The following is a 23,445-nucleotide window of genomic DNA, read 5'->3' on the forward strand; positions in this document are numbered from 1 at the left end:
TGTTTGTTTGTTTGTTTTAATCAGGACAAGAGAATTCAATCATGAAAGGATACATGGTCTGCAGCTGTGGCAAAGTCCTTTATACCTGCTCTTGTGCTTCCACACACACAGAAAAGTGAAATATTTGGGTTTCCCCATCTAACTCGCTGCTGGGACACACTACTTTGCACACCTGCAGATTTCAGCGGTGCTCCTTGGTGTGCACAGATGCCATAAGCCATCCACAGCAGAACAAGTCTCACCTGTTTCCCCATTTCCACACCTCAGACATACAGCAAGCATGGCTTCAGAAGTAAGAAAAAACTGGCTCAGACTAGCCACCTGAAAAGCTCAACTAAAATATATGAAACTACTTCAGTCAAAAATTCTTCTTGGTTGACCAAATCTTCAAGCTCGACAGACCACAGCCAAGGCCAGTTGGTTTTACCTGAACTCATCGCTTTCCAGAAGGAATAGTTTTACATGTGCAAGCACTCTGGGAAATTTTTGCATACACATCAAGTGACACTGGCAAGCTTTCAAACTGCCCAATGCTTACTGTTGTTTCAATTTTATTAAAGAAGTATTGTTAACTAGCTTGAGCTTTTGCCCCATTTTAGCCATTGTGAAAATGGGCTCTTCAAATATACACCTGCACTCTTGTGCCCACAGGCTCCTGAGGAGCTTGTATTGCCCTAGGAATTCAGGCAGGTGCTCACACGGGCATCTGTGTTTTACTGAGGAGGCACAATGTATTTTTAATCAAGAGAACACCTGCCTGCCAGGAAAATCCCACTAATGGCCTCTGAATAAATCATAATTAGGATGTAAAAGGAGGATAACTCTCGCACTACTCCCTCCAACACTGGGATTCAATAACTACCACAGCAGGGGCTAAAACCCTGCTTTGATTTACCTCCAGAGGAATGTTGTTTTGCTAAATGTGATGGAATTCAAAGGAAGATTTATCATATTAAGTTGCTCTCAAAAGTACTTGTGCTATTTTGCCCTAATTCAAAGTTTGGCTCCAATAATCAATATTTTTGCTAGCTCTTCCAATGATTGCTTAAAGCAGCTGTTGCCTAATTTCAATTATTCCCCCATTTGTTCAGAAACATTTTCTTCAGGAGGCCTCAACATTCTTATTCGTTGATTCACCTAAAAATATGAAAAAAAAAATAAAAAATTCCCCACCCTAGCTAATGGGAACAATTCTCTTTAATGCATTTTCACCAATGCTGCAACATCAAACAGTAACTAAACCCCCAGAAACTCCATGGTTACTTCATTCCGGTGGGATTACATTTGCTTTTGAAACAAAAGGAAAAATAAGTGCGTTACATAAAGTCAGTTTCACGCTGGACTGCAATTTGCTTTTCTCCTCTCTACGAATTGCCAGTTCAACTTCCTCCCTGTATGTCCACAACCCCATCGGCTTGAGGACTAACCACACCAGCGCTGTGCTGCCTGCTGAGGAACACCTGAGTTCTCGGGCCAGTGCCCAGGCCTGAGACTGGGAAGAGCAAGTGGCCCCCTGTGCCTGCCCCCCAGCTGCAGGGCCTGCAGCAGACCTGGGGAGGCACGTTCTCTGCTCTGGGCACGTGCCTTGATCTGATCTTCTGCCCATGATACCGCAGGATGCTCACAAAATTCTCGTACTCATCCTTAAATTGAAAGCTTTCTTCCTTAAATGTGTAATGCTGCAACGCCTCAACCATGACAGTACTTGCAAAAGTAATAGCAAATATTACATGTTTTTATGAACTACACGTTATCCAACAGTCAAAAGTACTCTTTCAGAGAAAGAAAAGCCATATTCTGTCATTGCTGCCCTCCCAACCTATTGATCACTATGTCCATCAGATGGCTCAGCTCTAGAATGATCCACAGCACATCTGCATTGCCTCTCCCACACTTGAATCAGTTGGTGCATCTCCCCAGGGCATTTGCTGGTCAGGCACCTTGTACTTTCTCTGGATCGCAGCCCTGGGCACAACTGGGTTTGTTGGGGTGCCCAGGCTCACACCAATCGGCATATCTGTGCCTGTGGAAAGTCAGTGAGAGGGTGAGCTCAAACCTGCAACCATCTTCTTCAACAACAAAGCCCTCACTATCAGCAGCATAGGACCACATCATGCAGACCAAGCAGGATGTGCCAGATAATTACTGAGACTTTGCACAAGTACCTGTGACCAAGCACAAACGTTTTGCTGCATCATACTTATGGCAAAACTTCCAAAAGTGCCTAAGGTTCATTTTGAAAATTGATAAAATTCTCAAAGATCACAAGTCCCACTAAAAGCTGGTGGGGCTGAGGCTGCCAAATATCTAAACTGCCAACTACCCCACACCTACTCAGCTCAGAGCTCAGTAGCCTGGGCACGGCACTGGGTGCAAATGCTCCTGGACAGGGGCACAGGCTGGGCAGTCCTCGTGAGCTGTGCCACGGACTGATGCTCTGTTTGGCAAGATCCCTCCCTTCTCCACGCTGCATTCTACTTTCTGGGGAGTTTCATAAAGAAGAAAGAAAGATGGGGACAGAATTTCAGAAAAAAAAAATTAGTATGTAAAAACTAGACAGAAATTTAGGAGAACTTTCTAAAGAAAACAGATAATCTTAATGTCCTGCATGGCAAGCATAAAAATGGAGCTGGGTACAGAATTTTCTTAGATGCCAAATTGTACTTTTAGAAGCATCTATCTGAACCTTTACAGACTTCCTTCCAAATTCAGATGATCAGGATCCCCAGAACTTCTAACAGTAGTGCACTAAGGGCAGAAGTCCCAAATGCATCTATTGAAAAGGTCCTAAGCAATTGCAATCTTGGATTTTAACTTGATGAAGATGCAGAGACATTCACACCTGACATCAGGGTAAAAATTGATGAACAACCATCCTTGCATTGTTAACAAATACTTTCCCAAATTACACCCGCCCTGGGAACCATTTACAGCCAGAATGTGACCTATGCTTTGAGAGCCAGCACCCTGCACAAGGTCACAGGGGAGGCCCTTGGTGACACACTGCCATTTCCTCAGCTTTCTGTAAAGGATTACACTCACAGAGAAGGACCGTTCAAAATGCTGCCAAGAGCACAGGAGAATCCCTTTTTTCTTAGTAGATTCTTGCAACTCACTTCTAATGCATGACTTGCAGCATCACATCAAACACTGTCTTTCAACTGGAGGCTGCTGATTTTCAGAGATGAGTGTCAACATGCTCTGTACTGTGGCTCGAACCAAGAAACGCCAGATCCCCTCAAGAATTAGAGCATAAATAGTGAACTATGGCCCTTTGAACAAGGTGGAAATTATTACTTCTAGACATGGGCATTTTTGGGTTCTTGGAAACCAAAGTCTCAGACTCGTCCCTATAAGAAAGAGTAATAAAATAAGTAGTTTGGAACTTTCTCACTCTTTACTTAAACGTGTCTCTTCCGCAACACAAGCATAATGAGAAGCTATGTTCCATGGTAAACAGCACGCGACTATCAAGCAAACAGGAAATATGGGGACAAAATGGTTTACATGTGATTGCTGTGTGATGGACAGTGCTCTTCTCACTACACTGGGAGCTGCAATCAGTGCAAAAAGCCTCCTGTTTGAGGGAATGGCAAACTTCTAGACTAGAAGGGAACAGGATCAGCTGCCAAGCAACATTACAGTGGAGAAAAAAAAATCCAATTTGAAAAAATAGTTCAGCTCTTCTCTCCCTATTTTTAAAGAACCGAAAAGTGATTTTTCTTAACTGCAAAACACACTGTTTAGAGGGCGCTTGCTTTTTCTAGTATTTAATAAATCTCTTTGCATACTGGACGTACCAGAAACCCATATCAACATTGAAAACTTCCCACCTGAAAGCTGAGCACTTTGCTGAGAGAATACAATTCTTCTTCCTTTATTTTTTTCCCCAAAATATTGCACAGGCTGTGGTTTATTTGGGGTTTGCAACACCAAAGGTGTAGCCTCCAAAATGTTGTTGCAACTGCAGGTTAAAATGTTTTGTCTCCTTTGGACTAGAAATGATTACAAAACCCCCTAAAATATTGTCTGTTTCATTATCTACTACAAAAAACCCAAAGCAAAAAAAAATCGGTATTCACATGTTTGATATAAATTCTCTGTAGTACTTTTTTTTTGGTGTTGTATTTAAGCTGGCCTGGGAAACTCCCTGATCATTGCCTGCCAGAAATGTACTTCAAAGACTGAAAATCAGATTCATAAGGAGGGGACACCTGCAGAAACTGCATCCTATTACTAACTATTTGGAGTGCCAAAATCCTGACCCCTTACCCAGTTACCCACTTGCAGCTACTTTAGCTTCTTCACCGGTATTCCTTCCCGATGGGATAAAATCGACAGTCATTATGATTTTAAGCCTGTCAGCAATTCCTTCACTGGAAAAGACCTGAGTTAATCAAACTGCACCCACAATCAGGCTTGTGTAGCAATGCAGCACCAATTTGTGACAGCTGCATTGGCACTACAGAAAGCAAGCTTAACAAATTAAAAGCTGACACTCATTTTACCCAATGGCAACGAAAAATGATGACTAGGAAAAATATAATAATTCCATTTCAGCACATTTTTAGGATAATTTTTCTTGGTTCAGCCCTGCGCCTGCCTGCTTAGAGGAATATGTGGAACTCCATTTGCAGGATTTGGCCTCATTTTTGAATGCCTCTTTGTAATTTTATCACCTGAGCACCCACTAACACTTTCTGCAATAATTTATTTTCATTTTCTTCTAGCAAGCACAACATAGAAATCACGATAAAATATCCAATCCCAGTGATCATGCACTGAAAATGGCAAAAAAAGTGCTTCGAGATGTGATATTTTAAATAATCTCTATAAGTTTAATTTTTAAAGGTCAGAATGAGGCATATTAAATTCTTCACATATTATAAGGTATGCATATCACTTGTACAAGAAAACCCCTAACGATTAATCAAAGTGACTAAAGAGGTGTGAGAACAGTGCAAGCTGGAATTGGTGGAGACTAGCTGAGATCTTGAAGACATATTTTTTTCCTTTTGAATGAATTCTGCTATATCCTTTCCCTTTAAAACAATAGTGCAATTTGGATTTTTGCTTCTGTGATTTCATTGAAAACCATTTACTAAATATTTCTGCTGATAAGAGCATTCAGAGCTATGCTCTGGAGTCACTCTGCCAAACAGCAAACACCTTCTCTACTGGTGAGAGTAGGATGGGATGATATCAGGCAAAAAAACCTCTGAGAAAGTAAAATGCAAAGAAAAAACCAAACTCTGAGGTGATAACACACATGCTGATTGGCTTTGAGTGAGAAAGTTTTCCAACATTTTTGGGCAGGTATCAATAGGACCATGAAACATTGTGGATGAACAACTATAGTAAAAATTGAGGGATGCAATGTCAGAAATTTAATATACAAAGGACTTCTACAAACTCTTCCTTTCACAAGCATTTTTACTCACACAATCAATCCTTTTCTTGGCAAGGGGCTGCAGGATCAAAATATAAAAAGCATATGTATTCAAATAATTTTTGAGAGATACTGAACTTTATATAATTACTTTTGTGGGAACAAACCTCTAAATTTTGTGGTACTGGTTTGTGCTGCCAGCCCCAAAGAGAATTAATATGCTAAAGCCTTGATCCTGTAGACCACTGGCTTCCCAGAAGGGTCTATACAAATTCCTCAAGACTTCATTTGTTGGGTTTGGAAATGGCTACGCTGTATAAAAATGTTTTTGTATTTATTTTTTAAAAAATTAGCTTTACAAAAAACTCTTGCCTTTTTTTTTTTTTTTCTTAAAGATATCATTATCTACAGGAACCCATAAAAATTTTTCCATATTTACATCTAGATAGCTAATAATTGACAAATATAATATTGTGAAATAAAATATTGAAAGTGAATATCCAACCTTTTAAATAGACATTTGGCTCACAGCATAAACAACAGAGAAAACAAATAAACAGAAAAACAAAAGAAGACCTCTTCTTCTTATAGGCCCGATCTTTTCCTTTCTCTTAATAAAGAAAAAAGAAAAAAAAAAAAAAGTGTATTGGTGAGATCAAACACGCTGCTTCTAAAGAGAAGGCCAGCAACAAACTGCTCCCATCCAGCACCTCACACTGAAAAAACAAGTTCTCCGAAGCTCATGTGAGCAGTTGCTGAGACATAGGAGTGCCAGCCGATGCAGGACTGGCACCTGTCCCCCCCACTCTGCTCCTAATGCATCATTTGTGGACGGGCATGGCTCCCACACTACCCTTGTTTGCTCTCAGTAGATGGTGGTTTAGCTTCATTCTTAAATGATGTATTTGGCCACTGATGCACTGAGGCACAAGGTTAAGGTAGGAAGGTGGCCACGTGCCTCTAGTTTCCAAGCGCACACACAGACATTTGCTCTCTCCTCTCTCCTGCCCAAACACGCGCTCTGCCCCACGCAGCCACTCACACACTCAGAAGGACACAGAGGGCCAGGTCCATGCAAGGGGAACAGGTCGGCATCATACACAGTCCCTTGTAACCTCTCTGGAAAATAAATTTCCTGGCACGTCCCTTTCGCCAGCAGTCTGGGATGTGCTGAGGAGAAGGAGGAAGAAGAGGAAGAAGAGGAGGAAGAGCCTGCGCAGCCGGATGGGGCCAGGCCAGCAGCCCAGGCCACCACAGCCCCTGCTGAAAGGCTGCTGCCTGCAGCTGGAGTGCAAACTGGGATTGGAGGGCTACAGGGAACGCAAAGAACCTCAGAATGGTCTCCTGTTCCACCGTGGTCACGAATCCTCTAAAATTCAGGCCTTCTGTTCGCTGTTGTGTATCGGGACATGTGCTACAGCTATTGTAATAAAAACCCAAACTATGCTATATCACGTTACATCCACTCACACTTGCAAACACCTTTTCACACACACACGTATATGTTGGCAGGATACGTCAGCATTCATAAAAAGCTTTGGAACTTTTATCCCTCAGAATTAAGAGCAAAAGCTACTTAAACTGGTACCTTACTGTTAACTGCAAATGTGCTTTAGAAGCAGCATTTCCTTAGATGACTTTCTTCTGTAAATATCACAGTGACCATAATGTATCATTAAATGCATTTTGCTGAAGTGCGCAGCCAATAACCCTGGCTATATATATATATTCATATAATTCCACCCACCCCTACATTTTTTTTTTAAGAAAGTCTGTAAAAGCCGGTGTTGCAGTGTGAAAGCTTCCTTGAGCACAGGAGTTTAAACAATGTACCTCACCATAAAAAGGAAAGAGAAACAAATTAAACAGCTGTAGGCGCATTATCCCATACTTCTACAGTGTTGTGTCTAAATGCTGTGCTGGCTTGAGAAAGAGTCTGTGCACGAGTCAATCTGTCTTAAAATACTGCTGTGAATATTGTCATTGGTTCGGTTCTACAGTTGCGTTCTCCTCTTCATCCCTCTTGGGCTTCCCCTTTTCCTCCTCCTCTTCCCTGATGGCCTGGATTTGTTCTGAAGATTGGTGCAGCGTGGATTGCTCTGCGCCTTGCTTCTCTGTCCCAGCTAACCTCTCCTCCTCTTCAATTACTGTCTTCCACATTTTATGGTTCTGAAGCAGGTGTTGAGTGATCTGACAGTAGATTTTTCTCCTTTTGAACTTCTTTCCTGCAAAATACCATGTGACATTAATGTACTTTTTATTACAAGGGAAGAAGGAAAACGGACTGAAGATGTAGGAAGCAGACAGGGTGTACTATGACATATAGGAATTGCACAGATTTTTAAACCCACAAACTTAGAGAGTCTTAAAATTCAGAAAGTCATGCCTCTCCAGACCTCTGGGAAAGAAGCTCACACAGACACCTAGTGCTTGAATGATTATGCGTAAAACACGTTGCTGAGCTGTTTATGTTAATTTCTTTATATCAAGTACTTAAAGACTCTGATCGACCTACTCCATAACTCACCATTGAATTCTGTGGGTCCTCTCCCCCTGCTGCAAAGGATTCCTTACAATTGCCCTAGAAAAAAAGTCCTGATTTTGTTCTCTCCACATTTTACCCCTGATTTGTGCTGTAGACAGATAATGAATGAGCAAGCATTAATAATCAAAGGAGGGAATCTATTCTTATGTTCTCTTTTCAAAGTCAGAGATTTTGCACTCCACCATCTCAGTTGTGATGACCTTAAAACCTTTGCACAACGTTGTTTCAGTGACAGAGTCTGACCACTGAAGAATTAGTCATATAGCCAAATAATATCAGGGAGCTTTCTTGGATTTGCTTTTGAAGTATTAGTCGTGTACTGTTAACCTATAAAATGTTTTTGCCACTGGTAGTTCTCATGGCTCCTGACACAGTTGCACTAGAAGTTTCCTGCTGTCTGAAGTGTGCTTTTTTCTGTGTCAATATAGTCTGTTCAATGCAGATTGTTAACTCGTCAACAGCACAAAGCTTGAAAATTTTTCCTGGTCATTAATAGTGGCAATGGCAGTCGCAGAACTGAAATAATAGCCCCTCCAAAGACAACTGCCGATTTATTTTTTAAAGAAAGTGACATAGAGGAATGTTTTGTACCAAATAAATTTGCGTGGATTAGTACTTGCAAGTTGCCTAAAGTATGCCTGTGTCAGGATCCAAAACGTTTAGCCCTTGAAGCTTTTGAACTGGAAACAAAGAGCTTTTCACTGAGAGTAGACCAAATCCAACTCAATCCTTCATTAGAAAGCCCTTGGTTCCCTATGGGGAACCTTCAGATTTAGCATTAATAAGAAGTTCCTACCCTGCCAATGCCGCAGCAGGACATTCTCTCCTGGGTTTCCCGGGTGACCCTGCATCTTGCTGCTCTCTTCAGATACCAATGAGCACTCGCTGTGATGTTAAAATTGGCCTGAATCACTGAAGACTGAGACTGTTTAATTCTTATACTTGCATCAGAACTTTGGGGGAATTACATGTTTCTGTTTAGTAACGAAAATGATTTAAAGCCACCTTAAGGTTTTATAATTCTTAAATCTATCTCAACCGCTTCAGTGAATTATCAGGACCCAGGTGAAGTGGTTTCTGCCACAATTATATTTCCACCAGACTAAAAGGCATTTTCATCAAGAAAGAGAACTTCACCAACATCTACACAACTCATAGTATCTATGCATCTGACATCTCAACCTTTTGTTTCACAGATGAAGTTTAGAACATCCAAAATTGTGTTGATCATAGGTATACATTTCTAATGACCTGTAAGACCCCTATATAGTCATAAAACAAGCCACAAATGCCTGACTCAGATCCACACAGTCACAGAGAATTTAGGGAATCAAAACAAAACACCTTGTGTTAGTTTGTTGGTATGACTGAGAAGATGAGCACTCCATACTTGGTAAGAAGAAAGAAGGAAGAACTTGGACATTTCAAAACTTCTGGTACATTCATTTTTAAGGTTTTGGAAAATATAAAGAGCTTAAATCCACCAGGTTGAATAGTTAATTACTGTCATGAAGTCGAAAGTAAAAAAGAAAACAGAAGACAACAAAAAATGGTCTGTTTTCGATGTGACAAGGGTTAATAATGATCTGTGCTTTTATCCCGAAATCAGCATTGCTGACTCTGACTAGCAGTGTTACAGAAGATAAGTGAATACAGAAATGAGGAGAAAGTAGAGTAAGGATTTCAAAGAAAGTTAAGCACTGCGATAGATAAATGAGAACATCCTCCATCTTACTTTTTCAAACAGCAGTGTTGGTTTCAGTGCATTGGGTTCTACGTTGGTTAACAACTGCACCAGGTTTCCCCCTAGTAGACAGTTCCAGAAACGCCCATCTGCCACAGAAACATGTGGCTCCGCATGCTATTATAGAGCTAATAGATCATAAGGTGCTAAAATAAAGCAGTTGTGCTATATTATGTAATGCTTGCTGTTCTCAACAACAATTTTTGTGCATGTGAACCTGCTAAACTTACATGCAATTGTGTGCGTATGAACAGCAGCAATGATTTCTTAAATACAAACTGCACACCCCTGGATCTTACTAGACATAAAGGTCAATTCTGCATGTCAGGAGATGTAGATTTTAGTTTCATGCCCTGACATCAGTTATTGCAACCATCACATCTTTCTACTTCTCAGCTTTCCCAACAGCAAATGGGGATGATACTCAGTAGAGCATGAAAGTGTGTGTCTAAGAACAGAAAAAGTGAGGCTGCTAGAGAAAAAGCTATGTGTCAGTACTTCACTAGTGCACTTAAATCTGGTGCTTTCTAGAATGATTAGATACAAGGGAGGGAGAGAAAGATGATGTGGAAGAAGGAAATAAAAAAACGGTAGTAGGAAATTCAAAGGGAAGAAGGATACAAAAGAGAAGAAAAGGCTATACATGCAGGATTAAACTGGTAAAAGACAGATTTTGTGTCTTGAAGCCTTTTCTCTTAAAAATCTCTTCCAACAAGTTCTTGAGATCTCCCTGTAAGGTAAAAAGTGGTGTTCTCCATATGACAAAAACTGGCACTGTTGCTCTTCTGGAGGAGAGGCAGGAGACTATCAGCTTTAGTTACCAATTAGCTGGAAGGGTCAAGGAACACAGCTGCCAGCACACAACACAGTGATGCTCAGCAACAATTCTCTCCCCGCTCCTTCTCACATGCTAACTTGAAAACTTTTGCATTAAAATACTTCCCTTACTAAAAACATTTATTGCATCAGCATCTCAGAGCCTTGTTCTATTATTCCTGTACATTATGCTAACTCATGAAAATGATGAGTGTCTTCCTCAACAAAATCTTCTCCTAACCATCCTTTCTTCATCTGAAATTGTTGCAGTCTACTATAACATCAGTGCTGGAATAGCCTAAAAAGCCCTCATGCACAGACACGTGATCCACCACCAGAAACCTCAACTGAAGGCAGAAATGAGTAGTAGATATGAACAGCAAGGCAAACCAGTCCTGAAACGATGGAGTGGCTCCATTTCCAATGTAACTGGCTACATGTCAGCTTCACCAAGGACAGCACTGAATCCTTCTGACTCTGGCAAGGCCCAGACTGAACCTGACCAGCTCATGGTCTCTATGCTTTTACAATATTGCTCACAAGACAGAATTTACTCTGATGAAAAATATAAGTGTGAACAACTTACTGGATTCAGCATTTTCACAAGTTTCCATTTCTGCTGTTTCTTCCTCTTCGTGCTCATCAGTGTCTCCTGATTCATCACTATCTTCTATCCATTTTCCTGGCATCAGCCCCGCTGAGTCATAGGAGTTACATAGTGGTCCCACAATGTGAGTGATGAAAGATTCCTGGAGGTGTGCCAGCTGAGGAGCAGAGCGATCCATGAAAGGGCTGATTGGCAAGCCCAGGCTAGCCTCTTCATCACCCTGGAGATGAAAAATAGCAGTAATTTCTCTGAAGTAAATGAAACAAAACCATGTCACGAAAAGGAGTAGTGCACATCAAACTAATTAGAAATGATGAAAGAAAAATAATTCAACTCTAACGCCACTTCCATAGCATGCCAGCATGACATTGCTACAATGCCATCATATCAGGCAGTTAATCGAAGTTACAGCTCTTTTCTTGTAAGAGGACCCACTACTGATAGTGTGAGTTTAACAAAGATGTTAGTTGATGACTCTGCAAGATGACACCCACTGCCCTGGTCCTGTACTTTACACTGTGTGAAACTTCGAAAATCATTATTTTCTTCCTTTCTTCACTTTATTTTCACAAATTCCTCCTGATTTTGTGATTGTTAGCTCACAATCACCTTGCAGCCAGCCATCTGTTTGCAGGGAACAAGACTGAACTGCTACAAGAAAGGGCTCTGTCATTGATCAGGTTTTCTTACAAATTTTGTCTTAATTATACATATCTTGACATGGAGAATTCCTCTTGGATTTGGGTGATAATAATTTGTTTTCCTGGGAATATTAGAATGATCCCTATGAAAGCAGGCATTACTCAGAAACAGTAAATCTTTCCCATAAAGATTTTTACTAGCTTTTCTTCAGGAAAGCAGAGATAAGGGGGGTATAGGAAGACTTTTCTCTCTCTCCTCTTATGATGTAAAAAAAGGTTAAACTTTCTTGCAGAACAAAATCCAATAAACTCATTAGTCTCTAACACAGCAAAGCTTCTAGTGACATTAGCAAGTTTTCAGCTGAGTAGACATGTCAACACTGGATGTCACCCCCCCAAATCTAATCTCCCTAATAAAGTCTGATTTGTAAATTAATGTTTTAATACAATACAGAGAACTATACTTGAGAATACAGATCAGAATTTGGAGAGAAATTTTTAGTTTCCATTATGTTACATACTGCCCAAATTTATCTCCTTGTAACCTATATTTTCCAAAAGTCATGGACAATGTATCTAGTCAACACCCTGTTCATATTTGGGAAGTCCAAAGAAAGAGAGTTAAATTTTGAAGCATGTATGATAAATTTCTCATTTCTTTGTGTTTTGTTAATTGTTTTATTTCACTGTTTACCCACCCCAAAATGTTATGTTCAATCATTAAACAAAAAATATTAGTGATAAAAAAACCATGCCATCCATTCTTGAAATAGCAAGCAAATTAAGAAGAGCTGGCATGTTGCTCTTCTTTACAGTAACACATCTGAGATTTCCTTGTTGTGAGCCATTAGTAGTGGTAAGAAAGGTGACTACTGAAATGTTTACATGTTTTTATTCATGTTCCATTAAAAGTTGATTTATTATGTTAAACATCTCAAAGTGCATTTTTTGATTCTTTTTAATATACCTAACTTGTCTTCAAATAAATATGCTGAACATGCATAGGGAAGGAAAGGAAACATACTGTAACAATATGACACAGGATTTTGAATGTTCTATGCAACATGTTTTTAATAAGGAGCTTTCATTTACACAGGTGTTAAATTCTTCAAAGGAATTGGTGTTTATTAAAGAAAATCCAAGAAACATATTTCATTATTTTCACAGCTTAGGTCAAACGTACATATGTATGCTTTTTGATAAAAATTCTATGGAAATTCAAACTTCCCATAAAATTCTCCTTTTTAGAAATTAGAAAAATGAAGACTTTCCTCTTCTCAAAAAAAAAAATCTGATGATCAAAAGCATGGTGAAGATGGTTTGATACACCTCTCATAGCACATTACATTAAAGAAAATCAGATTTTAACCTAGGTTAAATAAACTGAGTATCTAGCTTATCCATGTTAATGCCAAAGGTTAAGTCCTAAGAAGAAAATGTTCTTCGTTTTCAATCTCATCAGTATCCTGCTAGCATGGCAACTCCTGTTATGCAAAAAAAAATGAAACAGGAACCCACCAGGATGTACTGATTTCTCAATACAGTGAATAAACATCTGTTAAAACACAAACAAACCCCCAAAAATCTTAATATCTTACTATCTGACCTCCTGCAATTTGCAAGCCAGGAGTTCAAATACATTTGTCCACAATCCGCATGCCAAAAGGAATGCCATTAACAAAGATAACACCATGTGTTATTTTGCATCAATATTTGCAGAGAGGGTAAATCTCAAATGTGGTGGTTTTTTGTTTGTTGTTGTTGTTGTTGTGGTGGTGGTGGGTTTTGGTTGTTTTTTTTCTTTTTCCTTTTAAATTACAGGATTATAAAAAAGATAATCTCCAACAGTCCTTTGAAGCAGCTTCCAAGAGCATGAAAACATTAGTAGCACGCTTTTCTGACTGATAGAAAATAACTCCGATTCCTACTGTGGAACAGATAACGCAGTAACCTCCCATATGTGTTCTTCCCAAGCCTGATCCAAAGCTCAATATCCAATACTTTGACGATATTAATGTATTGGAGCACTTGCTGCCTTATGACATGAGTTATGTTGGATTAAGAGAGAGTCATATCATATATCTGATTAACAGGTCTTGTTTGCACACAGTAGTCACCCACATAAGCTATGATCATCACCAGAATTAAGTGAAGTACCATTTCTTTGAGAGTTGTAAAGAGAATAGACAAACATGAAGAAAAGCATTTGCTGAGAGAAAATTTGGGAGATAAAGGCTGACCGCTCTTTCTTTAAGAAAAAATTAAAAGAAAAATGGAATCAGCTATAAACATAGTATATGCATTGTTATTTCTTTTTCTCAGGAGATCTCAAATAAATGAAGGAGCTTCAGGTCAATGTCTGAACTTTGTCCTTTTTCCCATTACTTCAAATACACCAGAAGCAGCAGCAAATCCTGTTTGGGTTTTTTTTTAATGTGTGTGCGTTGGTTTTTTTTTTGTTTTGTTTTGGTTTTTGGTTTTTTTGTGTTTGTTTTTTGTTTGTTTTTTGTTTGTTTGTTTGTTTTTGTTTTTTTTTTTTTCCAAACTGAAAGCACAGTAAACTAAAAGGGAAGATGAAAAGGCTTCAAAAGGGATTAGCCTGTGACTTCAAGTTAACTGCACAAATTCCCTGAGAAGTCTGTGGGGCGTCTGGTTCAGTGATTAAGCCTGCTTGCTTCCTCTCAAAAAGACAGGATGTGGAGTTTAGTTTAACCAGCAAATTCAAAATATGTTCCCAATCAGGAAACAGAGTTTCCTGATTGGAAATGTATTTTGAACCCCCAGGTTCCAGAACAGGTTGGGGAATGACCTATCAGAGTGCAGTGTAGGGGAAAGAGACCTGGGGATCCTGGTGGACAGCAGGATGACCATGAACCAGCACTGTGCCCTTGTGGCCAGGAAGGCCAATGGCATCCTGGGGTGTATTAGAAGGGTTACTAGGTCGAGAGAGGTCCTCCTTCCCCTCTACTCTGCCCTGGTGAGACCACATCTGGAATATTGTGTCCAGTTCTGGGCCCCTCAGTTCCAGAAGGACAGGGAACTGCTGGAGAGAGTCCAGCGCATGGCAACAAAGATGATTAGGGGAGTGGAGCATCTCCCTTATGAGGAAAGGCTGAGGGAGCTGGGTCTCATTAACTTGGAGAAGAGGAGACTGAGGGGTGACCTCATTAATGTTTGACAATATGTAAAGAGTGAGTGTCATGAGGATGGAGCCAGGCTCTTCTCGGTGACAACCAATGATAGGACAAGGGGCAATGGGTACAAAGTGGGACACAGGAGATTCCATTTAAATATGAGAATAAATTTCTTCACAGTGCCAGAGCACTGGAACAGGCTGCTCAGGGCGGGTTGTGGAGTCTCCTTCCCTGGAGACATTCAAAACCCGCCTGGACGCCTTCCTGTGTAACCTAATCTAGGTGTTCCTGCTCTGGGAGGGGGATTGGACTAGATGATCTTTTGAGGTCCCTTCCAATCCCTAACATTCTGTGATTCTATGAATGGTGTGGGAACAGCTCTGTCCTCTGTACTCAGCAGGACTAAATAGGTTATTATGAGAAAAGGTTCAATTAAGGGCTCCCTTACACCTGGCAGGAGAGGACTGGTGCCTGGCTGTATTCCCAGGTCTTTGAAAATCAATCTGTGGCTGTCCTTCCTCGCACTACTATCAGCTGAGCCTTGCATAATTAGTGCAGTTGTGCTGACAAACCTTCTGAAAGCCAAAAGTGTTGTCTTAAAAAATAAAGTATGCATTAGGATCAACGTGCAGGAAGTAGATATGGTTAGTCTATGACAAACTGGAAGTCAATGCTACAGTTGTGCTCAGTACATGAAGGTTCTGTGTGTGTGAAGAGAGACACGGCCCGCAGGGAAGTGAAAATAATCCCTCTGCTCTGTTTAAATCATCTCAATAAGCAGGTTGTGTGTAGTTTTGGAGATCATATGTCAATACAAGTTTAAGCCACCTAGAGTCACTGCAGACAGAACCATCAGATGTCTTCGAAAGACATAGAAAGAAGGAAGGATGAAAAGACAGTTTGCACCAAAGAAGACTGAAAGGAAGACACGACGACTGCCAATAGGAAAAAAAAGAGGAAAGGAACACTTGTTCAACATGTCCACTGTAAGGATAGTGCCAGACAGGAACAACTAAGCCTGTAGAAACCCCATCATCAGAGGTCTTTGAGGACACATCAGAACATCAGTGACACATCAGTGACAAATGTACTTTCACTGATCCAGCAAAAGGTTGGACGAGTGTAATTGTAGCCATCCCCTTCACCCCTGTTCTTTGTGATTTTGTCTTATCACCAGCACTAGCATGCTGTAGGAGTGTTTAAAACAAGACATATAACCAGCAGGCCCCGCTTTGGATGTGCATTGATTTACCTGTTCATAAAACTCATTGACAATGCCTTCTGTCCACTGCAGATGCAAATCTTTGCATTTTGCAGGCCCATTTATATCAGCCAGTTTGATGCACATTTGGCAAACCAGCAAGCGGTCGTTCTCATTAGTCCAGTCAATTCCAACATCATCATTTACCTAGCAGAAAGAAAAAGGAAAACCGTGACAGTAATCTTGAAAAAAATAATACGCTCACAGTGGAAATTCTGCCCTGGGACATCTGACAGTGTTATTTAGCTATTTAACCAAATCACAGGTGTAATCAGGTGAGCTAGCCCAAGGCTGGAATTTACAATCAGCTTTAGATCAATCTGTAAAAAGAAAAATAAATGAAAAATAATGAACACAGAGATAAATTATGAGAAATTAATACTTAGGATATGATATGCCTGTTTGAAAGCATTTTCTAGGAAAACAAACAAATGTAACCTTTCCACGACATTTTCCAAGAAGCTGCTACCTAATTTGTGTACAAAGGTAAATTTTCACCAAATGCCATGCTGATATAATTCCAGTGCGCAGACAGATGTAAAAGGTTTATTTCCATATTTTAGATAAGTATGTGTGACAGTATTCCCTATCTTTTTTCTTGTCTCTGTTTTTCCCATACCTCCCACAATAAAATGTGGTATCAACTGCTCTAAAATGAAAGGGTAACCTTCAATGAATCACAGAAAGGTTGAGGTTGGAAGACACCTTTGGAGCTCATCTACTCAAATACTCATGCTCAAGGCAGGACCAGCTAGAACAGGCTGCTCAGGATCATGTCTGGTTGGGTTTGAATATCTACAAGTAGGGACACTTCACAGCCTCTCTGGGCAACCTCTTCCAATGTACAACCCTCACAGTTTACTCTCACAGTAAACACGTTATTTCTTATTTTTAAATGGGGATTCCTGTATTTCACTTTGTGTCCATTGTCTCTTGTCACAGGATACTGCTGAGAAGAGTCTGGCTCCATCTGCTTTACTCTCCCTATGAAGTGTTTATACACATGGCTGCATCCCATCATGTCCCATGGACTTGTGTATATCCAGTTTGGCTAAGTGCTCTCTAACCTGACACCATTCACTAAGTCTTCACCACTCCAGACTTTCTCTCACATCTCAGGGGTGTGGGATTCCTGAAGCCAGGTCTTAGTCACAAAGACTGAGGCTGAGAAAGTGTTGAGGACTGCAGCCTTTTACATCTCCAAACGGTCAGTGGTACCAACCCTTACTGACATTAGTCACATTTTCCTACCTCAGCCTTTTCTCCCAGAATATCTCCTGGTGTGAGAGCGGCTGTCTTCTACTGTCCACTTGGTTTTCAAAATTCAAATTCCTCCTTCAAACACAGCTTTAATTGTCAAGCTTGCAATAGTTATATAAATGGGTAGAAAGTTATTGTGCTATGACTAGACGAAACTTCAACGTCCCCTGTCAGCAGGTCCCCTGCCCCATACAGCACTGGGCCTCAGATGGTGAGGGCTTTGCTTTTGGTGTACATGATCCAATATAACTAATATCATAGAACGGTAAATGATCCAATGCATTGATATCATCAAAGCATCAGACAGTGAACTTCCTTCAGTATTTCTAGGTACTTTCCAGACTGCAAGCTTTTCTGGTAGGAGGATGCTCACGCTATGTGTGTTTACACTGGTTTCTGTACAGAAGGGTCTCTCTGCCTGTAGCCTCAATATACTACATGTATTATACAATATACAGTTCAGCAACCCAAACAATAACATGAGCATTTAGAGCTAATTTTATCAGTTGCAGCACCTCCACTCATACACAAACATGTCAGGTCTGGTCTCTGAGATCACACTGGTACAAAAGAGTTTTTGCTGACTAAACTTAATAGTCTCTTTTTAAGGTAGAGATTACACTGGGAAATCCAGACTCAGACACAAGCACTGGTTAGTATTTTCACTTTTTCCTCCACTTTTTATTCCATGCATGACCATTTGACTATTCAAGCAACAAGGAGAGAGAAGGAGGTTAACAGAGGTCCTTGGAAATCTATAGCGAGCTGACAGCACGTGACATATCAGACTGTTCTCCTATTTATCTGCAGTGTCTCAGGTATCACCTTGCTTGGTTACAACAGTGGTTACACCTACTGTTGTCCAGCCTGATAGATTTAAGACAAATTTAGTTTTCCATATCCACAATTTACATCTACTGCTTTGGTCAAGCTTGTCCTCTTCCACAGTTAAGACAGTTCATCTCTGTGACAAAACCACAGTAATCACTGGTTTAGTCTGTCTTTTTTCATTCCCTACTTACGTTCACAGAAGGTGTTGGTCCAAACTGTCAAATTCAAAGGATGTCTTCAGACAGGCTAAATTGCCCATGCCTTATTGTCATTGTAACCCTGATGTATGAGAATCTGTCAATACTGTTCAATACTCTAAGAGGAAATTAGGCAGGTCAAAATGATTCCAGAGTTCAAAATTAAGACATAAAGAAATCCCTCTGCTATTACCAGAGGTTTTGGGACATGACTAGCAGAGGTGCAGAAGGAGTTCAGACTTTTAAGCATCTATAGATCAGTTCTCTGTCTATCCCAGACCATAATTTAAGGTGCTTCTTTATAGCTTCTTAAAGCCTAACAATGAGAGAGATGTTACAGGGAAATGGAAACCAAAACCAGTCATAGATCTGGAGGCTTCAAAATTTCAGGATATAAGCCCATCCTAAGCAATACCACAAGAAAACATTCTATCTATGTCACCAAAACAGCTGGGATGTCCTAGTCCTGGATGAGAAACACATTGTGCTTGTTGTGTTTCTCACCAGGAACAAGAAGGGAGTAACAGCTCCAAAGGCAGGTATCATCTAGGTGACATGCCACCAGCTCTGAGGGATGATGAAGTTTAATAAAGTAACTTGATAGGTGGTGATTTCCAATAAATTAGGTTGAAACTGTACAGTAATTTCTGAGAATGGTTTCCCAGGGTTGTGATTTTATACTCACGGAACGAAGCATGCAAGAAAGATCTTTAGTGACCTTTCTTTGGGGTTTACCCATTTGAAACAAAGTAGGAGAAAAAGATCATGCTTTCATTGCATTTGAAATTACAATTTCAAAATTGTTATGATTTCTGTGCTTTGCCACAGTAACAGTACGATTAAACCAATACAAATTCACATTAAATATTTTTAGCCATTATGGAAACTTGATAACACCTTTGATTTTTTTCCCTGAGTGCTCTGCTAATAGATCCAAAGTGCCAGTGAACAGTAAATAGTATTGAAAAGTAGGATGTCATAGGGATTTACATTCAAATAGTCCATAATATCCTTAGCCTTAAACCATTTTCTGAAAAGACTAAGCAGTTGTGCCACTAAATGTAAATAAGTAAAAAGGAACATAAGTGCCAGATTAGTATTCAAAAACATGTTTTACAGCAGCCAAAAGGACATTCAGAAGAAAGAGTGACACAGCAGCCTTTCTAGCTTTTTCACTGTGATGCTATCAAGCCCCACAATCTTTTCTGACCATCCACCAGAACCCCGAACCAATCTTCTTACCTTGGCATTGAATTTGGCAACAAAATCAAAGTGTTTCTTCAGATCAGTAGCCAAAATTGCCTCAATGACGAGGAAGCGGAAATGCTTGAACTCCACGTGGTCGAGGTTGACCAGGAAGTTGTACTCTGGCCTGGACATGAAAAGGTTCCAGGCAGCAGCAGCGTGGTGGTTCTCCAGGACGGAGCGGTCGTTGTACAGCACCGCCTGCAAAAGCAATGTGGGCAGCTGAACGCTGAGGAACCTCTTAGCAAAAGAAACATCACAATGCAGAAATGAGAATGTCATTGGGATGATGTGTGAGTGTGGATGAGGTTTGGTTGAATACTTTTTTTTTTTTTAAAGAACTTCCTGAACTATAAATATATGATCTTGGCAGGATTAATAGCAAATACTTGAATTGTGATGGCAAAGATTTATTGGAAGACCGATTTGGAAAACCTAGGTCTTTCATACTCAAGGTTCTTTGGCTCCTGACTGAACTGTATTATATGACAACAGATTATTCTGTTTCCAGACACAAAATAATGACTAATATAATCTATGTTTGTGCTTCTCTGTTTCTCAGAATTAACCTCACTAACAGGAATTATTGTGTTTGGTGTTTGTACTGGGTAATTCTGTCCATATTGGATAGATTCCAAACAAGTGAAATTCCAGTTTGCAACCTGACAATACACATGCAGCCTAATCGGTTGCTCAATGCTACAATCCAAAATTGGTTAAATCTTTACCAAAACAACATGCATGATACTCATAGTGATAGCAGTTCCAATCAGGAACTAAAGAATGATCTAGAACATGGACTTTAGGGGACAACAACCATCCAGGAAATCTCCACTTCAGCAGCATTCAGTCTTTTGACAATTTGGTTTATGGAAATAAAAGTTTTTGGAAATATGCTTACATGTAAAATACACACAAATTTTGTAACTTTTTACACAAATATATACATATACGTTCCCATGGCTTTTCACTTAAATTATACTTTTTTTTGTCATCTAGAGGTGAAAAAATTCAATCCTATCCTGAAGTAGAGAATCTATTCTTTAACTCAGAGAACAGGTTGCTGAAACAACTCAGCTTTACAGTCCATCTTGTCTAAGTGCAGAGTAAGTACTTGAGACAGATATATTCTGCTACACATGCCTGAGTCCTGAAAGCAAATTTTTAATACATCAACACTTTAATTATTGAATGCTGATACTGCTTCTTGTGAAAAAGAAGAAAATACCTAGATGCCAAATTCAAGTTCTGCAAACTTCGGGTGACATCAGATTAAAAAAAAAGAAACACAAACAAATAAAAAAAAAATGAACAGCAGACCAAAATCAAAAACCAAAAACATAAAAAGGAGGACTTAAGTTTTTCACATTAATTTATTTTCAAAACAGGAACAATACATCAAGGCTAATAATCTAATTTCCCTTCTTGATTTTTATAACCACAAAGTTATAGCACTCGTTCCATATAAACAGATTTAAGGATAGCATACGTTTTCTATTAATCTATTTACCTGGCCAGAGTATCGAAGTTCTCAGTCACAGAAAGATGTTGTTGCAAGGATGGGAAGTATTGGTTTCAGTTTATAGACAGAAACTGATACAGAGCAAGTACAGGTCACTTGCTCTGGATGAGACAGAAAGGCTGGATCCAAGCTGGGGAGTAAATCTAGAATTTCTGCATCCCTGCCTGTCTTCTCACCATTAAGCTATCTTTTTTTTTTTTTTCCAGCCCATAGAAATGTTTTTCAGAACAGTATGCTGCCAGGCAGGTCAGCTATGTAAAGTAAGGAGAGATGATCTCATAATTAAGCCAATTAAGACTCAGAATTGCTGAATTCAGCTCCCAGCATTGGCAGCAACTTCTGTGTAACCTTAGCTAGGACTCAATTCTTCATTTGTAAAACTCAGATTATTTTCCACACACCCCTTGTACTTAATAGAAGCCGCAGACACTGCTGGCAAAGAGAGGCTGTTACCCAAGACCTTCCAAACTTAACAGCAATGCTGGCAAAGATTTATTTACCTGAGGAGCACTCGTTGCTACCAAAAAGGCATTGGTCCTTCCTGGGTGATCATAATCATGCATGGCTGCAGCTACATAAAGAGCCATCAGTTCAAGGGCAGGGATGTTGCCAGCGAGGCATCCATAGCTGTCATCTGTAGGGGTGTATGTCTTTGAAAACACATAACCCATGTGGCCGTGAGTGATTCCACTGTCAGAATCTGAGCAGAAATAAATAAATAAACAAAAAATCCTTAACACTTTTTCAGTGTCTTACTGAAACAGATAGAAGCAACAAAGCAGGAAGAGAAGAAGCCAGTTTACTATACATAATACAACAGTAAGCACATCCTGACTCAATGATTTCTGATACTGTGCACATGATTCAGTGCAATAAGGTACACAATTGAAAAGGAACAAATTCTGATCCCACCTGGGCATCTTCCAGCCAAGCCTGTTCTCAAACTATGTAAGTTGCTAGCAACAAGCCATGGATTCACAGCCACGCTGTAGCTTCGTGGGTAACCGGATCTTTCCATTCCTTCCTCTAATTGCTTCACCATATAGAGTAATCTATGACACACTAACGGTCAAAGCCATGAACTAATATTTATGAAATCAATTACGGTGTTATGTTTTCCAATCCAAAGGTCTAGACTTCAAATCTTTGCTGATTCTTTTGACAGCCTCTTTTTGAAGCAACTTGAACATGCCTGTCACAGACAGATACTGAGTGAGATGCTTTGCTAATTCAATCTGCTTCAATGCATCAATGTCTTTCAAATAACAAACAGCAAAAGGCTCCAAAACTCCAGCCCTTTCATTCCACCCATTTCACTTCACCTATAAAGTCTCCAGCAATCCTTGCTAATAAAATCTTCCAGGAATAAAAACGTTTTCCACCCCATCAAAACATCCTGAAGAGTTTCACAAATGGTATATGCCACACAAGCAGCACCAACAAAAGCAGAAGTGGAATTGGTTTCTGCAGCACTAATTCCTGCTTTTCCAGTAACTCCCATGAAATATAGACAGGTCTTCTAGCTGCTACAACTGAACCTGGAGAAGTTAATATAAAGCTGCAATGAGAACAGTTTCCTGTAAAGAAAAATCATAAACCAGCAGATGAGTGGTCTTGCAAACTACTTGCAAAATGGTAACAAGTCTCCTTCTTTGGAGCCAGTGAGGAAAGTCGAAGGAAGACTTAATGACAGCCAAGCAGTGGCAAGTGCACGGCACTACCGTGTCCCAGTGGTTTTGTAATAGAAAATCAATGCAGGGTTTGAGGATTTAAAAATCTAAACTGCTTCTGAAGCTGCTTTGAAAAGCACTACTAATTCAGTTTTCCTAGGAAAAAAAAAAAAAAGATATTGTATAAATGAAAAGGTTACAACCATCTGTTGTTATGGGTGACCACAAAGACATGCATTCACGCATCATTAGATGTGAAGTATTGGGTTTTGGAGGACCAATTCCATTATCTTCAGAGCTACACAAACATACCTTAACACCTTCAACATCCAATCTGCTACTGAAATTAAAAGTCTATATAAAAACAAGTACTGCACACAATCCCCAACTGCTGACCTTCTAACAAAAAATTTAATGACAAGAACTTTAAAAACACAGCGTATATATTTGCACATTTATATATACCTGAATCACTTGCTGACCCATGATCATTAACCACAGTCGGGAGTCCTGGGATGGGCTGAGTAGTAAGGTACCAAACGGCATGCAGAACATCAGTTGCATGGATTCGGTTGTGATCTGT

The 23,445-nt window shown here is 39.9% G+C and overlaps 1 protein-coding gene across 1 annotated transcript in view; it reads right to left on the reverse strand.

The window, feature by feature from the left end:
* Positions 1–7,369: 7,369 nt before the first annotated feature.
* The window catches only part of PDE3A (phosphodiesterase 3A), a gene marked incomplete at both ends in the record, with an annotated part of 257,863 nt that continues 241,787 nt past the window's right edge, over positions 7,370–23,445 (reverse strand). The window contains 6 exons of the mRNA XM_080363582.1: positions 7,370–7,614; positions 11,081–11,321; positions 16,129–16,284; positions 19,668–19,871; positions 21,693–21,892; positions 23,328–23,441. Of these exons, the coding sequence (XP_080219708.1) occupies positions 7,370–7,614; positions 11,081–11,321; positions 16,129–16,284; positions 19,668–19,871; positions 21,693–21,892; positions 23,328–23,441 (1,160 nt within the window). The remainder of the gene's footprint in view (positions 7,615–11,080; positions 11,322–16,128; positions 16,285–19,667; positions 19,872–21,692; positions 21,893–23,327; positions 23,442–23,445) is intronic.

The sequence above is a fragment of the Nesoenas mayeri genome (assembly GCF_963082525.1).
Source record: "Nesoenas mayeri genome assembly, chromosome: 1".
NCBI lineage: Eukaryota > Metazoa > Chordata > Aves > Columbiformes > Columbidae > Nesoenas > Nesoenas mayeri.